The sequence below is a fragment of the Callithrix jacchus genome, chromosome 3 (genome assembly GCF_049354715.1).
Source record: "Callithrix jacchus isolate 240 chromosome 3, calJac240_pri, whole genome shotgun sequence".
Lineage (NCBI taxonomy): Eukaryota > Metazoa > Chordata > Mammalia > Primates > Cebidae > Callithrix > Callithrix jacchus.
The window spans coordinates 154,977,489-154,985,830 of record NC_133504.1 but is presented as its reverse complement, the minus strand read 5'-3'; the positions used below and the strand labels follow the sequence as shown (position 1 = coordinate 154,985,830).

Sequence of the window (8,342 nt, the reverse complement as noted above, 5' to 3'; positions counted from 1 at the left end):
CATCCACATTGTTTATCGATTACAATCACTTTGATCTATAGGGTAGGGGCGGACTGATGGTGGAATGAATCAGTGAGCAGAAAGTGAATTCGTGGCTGGAACTGGTGTGTCATTCTAAGAATTGATAACATTGGCAGTTTGGGAGTTTCATAAAACAAGAACATGTGGTTATCTTTAGCTTATTATCTAGGCACAGCTGATGGAACACTGGCCTTACAAGGAGCCTACAAGCCTGGCTACCTCATAGTGCTACAAAGGGGTTTTATGTCCTTGAGCACAATTACTTATGGCAACAGAGCCAAGGACACCCTGCATCGGAACATGAGGCATGGAGAGGACTTCCTCCTCAGAGGCCTCCTGCGGCCTTCTACAGTTTGTTGTTCCTTGTTTGTGTGTTACTCATAACCAATTTACATAGGCACCCTGTAAGTCCTTTCTCCTTTGCAGTTTTTCCCAACAGTCCTCCAGTGGTGGATGGGGAGGAGCAGTGTGCAAGGCGAAGACGTCCACTGCCAAGGTTAGGCACCGCCCAGGGGGCAGATCAGGGTGGAACTGTGGCCCTGTGGAACCCCGCCCCTGCCTGCCTGGGCTTTTTAGATAAAATCCAGGACTTCACAGACATGTCCTGCATGGGACCATTTCAGAGCCATTTGCTCATCCCACGAGTTTTTATTGTGCATCTACAATGCGGGCGCAGGGTCCCCTTGGCACTGGGGAGAGGCAGGGCACAGGTGGAGAACGCTCCCGTTCTCTTGGAGCTTATACTTTAGTGGAGAGAAAGAGAAAACAAGTAAACAACTAAGCAAGCAAGACAATTTCATACAGTGATGTGTGCTGTGAAGAAAAGAAATGGGAAGAATGTGGAGGAATGTGATGGAGAGCGGCTGTGGAGACTCTACTTTCAACTGCAGGGAGGCACCTCCACCGAGGGGATGTAGGTTTTTAAAAAAAAATGTTAATGCTAAAATTCTATATTTTCAATATCAACAATATCTTGTAGGAAACATTGAGACCATTTAAAAAGATTTGATCATTTAGAATCTGTGGCAGTTTTTGTTGTTGCTTGTTGTTTTTATTGTTTTTAGATTAGGCAAGTGTTCATCAAATCTGTTCAACAGAGGTTGTGGAAGAATATACCGTTTTGGGATAGAGCCTAGGGAGGAAAATGAGTGTTCTCCTGAGGAGCAAGGAAGAGCTGACACAGACAGAAGATGACACTAATAAAATATCATTAAGGCTTATTTTGTTACAGGTTTTATGAAGCCAGTTTATTTCTTTCTTTCTTTTAATTTTTTTGAGATGGAGTCTTGCTCTGTTGCCCAAGCTGGAATGCACTGGCACTATCTCAGCTAACTACAACCTACGTCTCCCAGGTTCATGCGGTTCTCCTGCCTCAGCCTCCTGAGTAGCTGGGACTACAGGTGCCTACCATCACACCCAGCTAATTTTTGTATTTTTAGTAGAGATGGAGTTTCACCATGTTGGCTGGGCTGGTCTCAAACTCCTGACCTCAAGTGATCCACCTGGCTCAGTCTCCCACAGTGCTGGGATTAGAGGTGGGATCCACTGTGCCTGGCCAAAACCAGTTTATGGAATGAGCTAAGTCCAGAAAGCAAGGGCTTCATTCTTCTTTAACCAATGCATTACAACAAAGTTCTGTTGGATCTCCTTCCATCATCACTCCTGAGTCTTGGGCAGATACCATAAATTTTAGTGACAAAGCTCATTTTACTCATTGCACCTCTATTTAAGAGATTAAAATGTCCAGTCCAGTTCAATGTAACGTCAGTGTCACACCTCATTCAAAAGTCGGCTTGGCCTTTCTTACAGTGAAATGAAGAAAGAATGTAATCAGTTTCTTTATTCTTTCTCCACTGTCCCTGTCTTCTCTATAGTCTAGGTTCCCGTGTCATTGGAAGGGAAGAGGTTATTATACAAAGAGGAGTGGATCTTCCCATAGTTAACTATTGAATAAGGCAGACAGGCTAACATGTTCCTGCCTGCTAACATGGCAGAGTCCATATGCTGGCTTTTTCACAGGGCGCATCTGTGAGTTATTGGGAGGCCTTGAGTGTACCCCACATTGCACAGTTCCATGATGCAGTGGCACATTATCTAGCTGACTTCTTGCAGCAACCTCCACCCTGAACCCCTCTTCTGCCCAACCCCATGTCCTCTTACTGCTATAGTCTTTTTGCACAACAGTCTGCGCTATTGGCTGACATCTCATCATGACAGTGCAAGCCCAGCTACTCTTCCATAGTCAAAGCCATATGAAGAAATTCACATACTCTTACCATGCCAATAATGGAAGGGCAGGTTGCTATCACTGCTTCTCTTCTCTCGTCCTGCCATTTTGGGTTGCCCAAGCCAAACTTTCGCCTTCAGAATTTCCCAGGTGGGAAGCACTCATATTCATTCAACAAATATTTATCGAATTTTGTTTTTGCCAAGCACTGTTTACCAGCTTTTGTGTTGCCAGTGCCCACCTTCATCCCAAACGCCAGCATTCATCAAGCTCTTCCAAGAGCTCTCAAGCCACACCCAATCTGCTGCACTGAACCTGCGTGCTCCTGTTAATCTGCAAGCTTTCAGTCTTGGAGTGGGATTGCAGGCTACCTTCTACCATGCTTAGAGCCCCTCACACTTGTCTTTGCAAGAAATTCAAAGCAATCTCCCTCTTAATCTGGAACCTCCACTTAATGACTCTTTAATCACTCTTTTGACTCTAGTCTTCTAGAGATGGATAGTATGGACTGGGAGTCACTGGTCTCTTTCTGATCTTTTTATAAGTCTAGGCTGGCTGTGTCTAGTATCATGTGGGTGCATTTACAGTCTTTTGTCAGCTTTGGGGCTTTAGCCAGAATTCTGAGACAACCAGAAAAGTCCCACTCAATATCTAGTTACAAATAAATTTGGCCCTGAGTTTTCTTGGAAAGTATCTAAATCCACGTCTTTCCCCTCAACAGCTTATGACCAAGTCCATATTTTCCTTTACATACCTACACTATTACATCATGAGACCTCATTGGTTAATTATATATTTGTGTAGCAGGATAAAAGATTAAATAAGCTATTACACATATGTGAAACTGAAGACTTTTTTTACATGTCATAGCTGATCTCATTTTTTCCCCAAGCCCCAAAGTTAAAGAAAATAACAACGCTGACCCAGAGACCAATAGAATTCCCAGGGCACTCTAAGGGCCAGAGCATATGATGCTGAAGTTGACTGTCTTCTTGCAGCCATGAAGCCATATAAACTGTTGCTCACACAGAATCCATTTGGAAAAGGAACTGAAAAACTGAACATTTACTCAAAAGAGACTGTTTCAATTTGAAACATAATGATTAAACCAAAAGAGACTGGGCTGTCTGTCACTGGCAAGTTGAGTACCACCTCACCCTCTAGCTTAATTCCCCAGATGAAACGTTGTTTTTTTGTTAAGTCTTTCCTGAAGGCATGAGGATAATAATGGAGACATCTCCAGACAGTTACTTAGAACTGTACTGTTCACATAATTCAAGTAAATAATGGTTTCTTAAATTGGATTTCCTTCACTTTTTTTAAGATTTCACATCATTGTTTTCAGCGACTAGTGTTAATTTTATATGAAAAGCAGCTCTAATGTTAGCCAAAAAAAGCCCATGTTTGCTTTTCTCCTTGGGCCATTCCAAATAAGTCCGCTGTGTCATGAGAGCCCTCAGCTTGTGGTACTTGTTGGGAATGCTGTTCGGTGGAATGGGTTCCAGCAAGATGAGGATTAAGTTATTAGATCCTTCATGGAAGAGATTGTGGTGGGCAAAGTAGAGTTCATAATGGCACCACTCACTCTGGACAAAGTTGGGAGACAAGACAAAGATGGACTTGTAACTCTTCTCAATGCAGTTGATGATATTTTCCACAATGCTCTTGCCAGGAACAAAGTTTCTCTCATGGAGACAAATCTGTATACCTTCTTTCTCTAGGTAAGGTACCAATTCATTTTTCACCCAGGCAGAATCATGTTCACTATATGAAATAAAAGCATGAAACTGGAGATTTCTTTGGAGTTCTTCTAAGGGTACATTCCTGGCCCTGCGTCGGGTCTGGGTCCACTGGCACACCATCCTGAGATACCAGGGCAGATCCAAGTAGATGCAGAGGGAGGTCACAGTCACAGCCAACACCAGCATGGTGGCCCCGATGGTGACAATCAGCAGAGTTATGTTGCAGGATAAGTCAGACATGTGAAAGTCCTTCAGTGGGGTTCCTCTATAACTATCTGGGTAGTCACACTTATAAGAATCGGGCCAGCCCTCTACTACTTCACTTGATACTTGGCCTATATTTTTGACAAATTCTCTTAGATCACAGGTACAATGGAATGGATTGTTCCCTGCATTTACTGACCTCATCTTCTGGCAGCTCTGGAAGAAATCAGCTGATGGGTGGGAAACTGAATTGTGATCAATGATCAACACAGAAAGCCTGCTAAAGCTGCCACATCCAGGAAGGTCCGTTAAAGAATTGAAAGCAACATTGAGTTCCTGCAAAGCTTCCAGTTCTATGACTTGTTTAGGAATGCTCTTTATTTTATTGCTGTGAAGATCAAGTACCTTGATCCTGGGAGGTAAACATCTGAAAACGGAGTCAGTAAGTATATTTGAAGACAAATTTAACACCACTATACTCTCACCCCAAGTGCAGTTTTCCTCATGTCTACCAGATTCCAGAGAATTCCAGCTAACATCCAACATTTCCAAAGATGGCATATCCTTAGTCATGAGACCTACTTTGAAAAGGTCTTTTAATCCATTCTTTCGTAAAATAAGTGTCTCCAATTTAATTAACGTGGAACATTTTTCAAAAATACTATCTGTGAAAACATTCTGGGTAAAGTTCAAAAACTTGAATGTGCTTGGTGCATGAGGACACAGCATGTGTATAAATGGTGTATCCGAAATGGTTAACATCATAATGTTCATCTCGGAAAATACTGTATACAATGCTGTCTGTGAATAAAGAAAAACTTGGTTTGTGATATGTTCTATTTTCAATGCTTTCAACGTCGTTTTAGAATAAGTAAAATATTCTTTGCGAATGCTTTCAATTATTGTTAAATTGTAAATATTGAGATATTCCACAGGTTTGGGCCAAAGGTATTGAAAGACTCTAACCAGGCATTTCCAAGTTGTTTCCATGTGGGTGAGGGTAAAATTCAGTAAGGTCGGACCTCTGGTGAGTTCTGATAAAAAATGAATGAAAACTTGACAGTTGTCATCATTCAATTTAATATTAGTCAGTTGTAAGCACCCTAGAGTATTAACTGATATACTCACTTGGATAGAGAATAAACTATTTGGGTGAAAAACAAGGTGAAGTGTTTTTGCATTCAGAATTTGTAGACTTTCTGTCTCATTTTCTTTCACATAATAATTTCTTAAATCCAGAAGGATATAACTTAGATGCAAGTGAGCAACTGGAAGCAAATCTAATCTTTGTAACCTCATAGCACTCAATCCCAAGAAATTCAGTTGCGACAAGTTGCCAAATTCCTTACAGATGGGCAGGGCCTTGAAGTCATTGAATGAGAGATCTAAATGCCTGAAACTCACAATAGGATAGCAAGAGATCTTTTGCAACTGATTATGAGATAAATCCAAGTATTCCAAATCCTGATTGAACTTGAAGACACTCAAATCAAGTAGCTGGATTCTGTTATGGGAAAGTCTCAAAACTTTCAACTCTGACAGAAAGCTCACATCAGAAACCCGAAGCTCGGTTATGTAGTTCTGAGACATATCTAAGACTTTGGTGTTCAACGGTAGGTCGTTTGGAACATGAATAAGGCCTCTTTTTGACTTGTCTACTGCAAATTCACTTTCGTCGGAGAACTGGATGATGGTTCCAACTATTATTATCGTAAGGCAAACAAAACGGGAGCTTTTCACAATAGGTTCGCTGTCTTTGGTCATGATGTTGCAGCGGCTATCCTAAAGGGTTGTTATTCTTCAAAGCATCTTGATATGAGTCCAAATTCTAGAAATATAATATACACTAAGATTAATAAAGATCAGATGGTTACTTTCAAACTTCCACTTACCAAAAATCTAAATGATTTATTCATTCACTAGTAGAGTCATTTCTGTCCATATAATTTTTTTTTTTGAGACGGAGTCTCACTTTTGTCACCCAGGCTGGAGTGCACTGGCCCAATCTCAGCTCACTGCAACCTTTGCCTCCTAGGTTCAAGTGATTCTCCTGCTTCAGCCTCTCAAGTAGCTGGGACTACAGGTGTCTGTCACCACGCTGGCTAATTTTTTTGTATTTTTAGTAGAGATGGACTTTCACCATGTTAACCAGGATGGTCTTGATCTCACCTCGTGATCCACCCACCTCAGCGTCCCAAAGTGCTGGGATTACAGATGTGAGCCACTGCTCCTGGCCATCCCCATAATTTACTGATACTTTTTATTACCAGTTATATAGCTTGCTCATGCCAGAAGGAGTAATATAGGCCTTGTTATCAAAGAACTGTGGTTGTGTGTTTTGACCTGGCTGGTTGCTGCCTGAGGGAGTCACACTCAGGGGCTTGCCTTTGTTTTGCACACCTTATAACTTTCTTAGGGCTGGAGCAGCCTCCTGGGTGGTGTTTGTTGTAAACATTTAAAGGCAAATATACACCTGAGCAAGGGCTAACAGTGGGGGCAAGCAGTGGACATGCCAGAAACCCTGGGAAATATGCAAAGATATATGAGAGAAAAAAGGCTTTGGAAATCTCTGTGTATACAGGGAGTCTAGAAGTTCACCAATGTGCCCAAGCTGGACACATGCTCAGAAGAGACCTGAGAAAATTCTCAACTTTCACCCCTGGCTGATCTCTAGCGTCCATGCATGCAGAAAGTGAAGGCTAAGGTGGAGTTGTGAATAGCCTGGCTAAGCATTGAGAAAGTGCTCCAACACAGCCAATCTGCAAAGATCAGGGGAGTTTTGGCTTTTGCTTTCGGTATTTTGTTTTGTTTTTGTTTTTGCTCCAGATGTGTAAAGAAATCTCAAGTCACTAGCTGACCACTAAGCTAACTGGACACAGAATTTAATAGCCACACATGACAAAGAATAGTCTTTATAAAAAATATTTAGAAAAGTAATTAAACAAGCAACTACAAGCCACAAGAAGCAACAATACACTCTGGGAAACGGAAGCCAGGCACGCCTGTAATCCTGGAACTTTGGGAAGGCAAGGCAGGCGGATCGCTTGGGCCAGGAGTTCAAAACCAGTCTGGGCAACATGGTGAAACCCCGTCTCTACAAAAAATACAAGAATTGGCTTGACATGGTGGCATGTGCCTATAGTCCCAGCTACTTGGGAGGCTGAGTTGGGAGAATTGTTTGGGCCTGGGGAAGTTGAGGCTGCAATGAGCCATGATCACACCACTGTACTTCAACCTGGGTGACAGAATGAGACCCTGTCAAAAAAAAAAACACCCTCTGGGAAAGGGGGACAGAATGTGATTTCTAGAGCTACCTCATTCTAGTGTTTAAAATGTCTGGGGAAAAAAGAAAAAGAATCACTAGCCCCCAGATTTCCCAGGGGACTTGCTCTGGATTTTGCCCTGAAGTTACACAAACTCTGCAAAAAAGCAAATAAAAAGAGATTGTTGTCTTTTTGATTGTGTAACCTGGCATTAAAGGAATCTCTAATATATTTGCTTTTAAAAAATTAGCCATGCAAAGAAACAAGAAAGTACTGTTCTTTCACAGGGGGGAAATAATTAAAAGAACAAAGTCAGATAACTGGCATTACCTAACATTAAGACTTACTACAAAGTTACAGTAATCAAGGCAGTGTGGTTTTGGTGAAAGAATGTACAAATAGATCAAATGACCAGAATACAGAGCTTAGAAATAGACCCACACAAAAATAATCAACTGCTATTTGACAAAGGAGCAAAGGCAACTTAGTGGAGAATGGATAGTGTTTTCAACAAATGGTTCTGGAGAAAGTAGACCCCTACAAGAAGAAGGAGAAGGAGAAGAAGCGGAGGAAGGGGAAAAAGAAGGAGGGGGAGGAGGAGGAAGTTAGACACAGACCTTACAGTTTTCACAAAAATTAGCTCAAAATTAACCATAGGCATAAATGTATAATGCAAAACTATGAAAATTCTAGAAGATAGCATAGGAGAAAATCTAGGTGACTTTGGATTTGGTGATGACTTTTTAGATACCACATCAAAAACATAATCCAAGAAAGAAAACACTGTTAAGTTGGACTTCATTAAAGTTAAAATGTTTGCTTTGCAAAAGAAACTGCAAGAGAGTGAAAAGACAAACCACAGACTGAGAAAAGATATTTGCAAAA

At 41.5% G+C, this 8,342-nt stretch overlaps 1 protein-coding gene across 3 annotated transcripts in view; it reads right to left on the bottom strand.

The window, feature by feature from the left end:
- Positions 1 to 1,050: 1,050 nt before the first annotated feature.
- The window catches only part of TLR6 (toll like receptor 6), a 36,984-nt gene continuing 29,692 nt past the window's right edge, over positions 1,051 to 8,342 (bottom strand). For all 3 annotated transcript variants that reach the window (XM_078367380.1, XM_078367379.1, XM_035293884.3), the window contains one exon: positions 1,051 to 6,022. In XM_078367380.1, the coding sequence (XP_078223506.1) occupies positions 3,568 to 5,958 (2,391 nt within the window). In that variant the 5' untranslated portion in view covers positions 5,959 to 6,022 and the 3' untranslated portion in view covers positions 1,051 to 3,567. The remainder of the gene's footprint in view (positions 6,023 to 8,342) is intronic.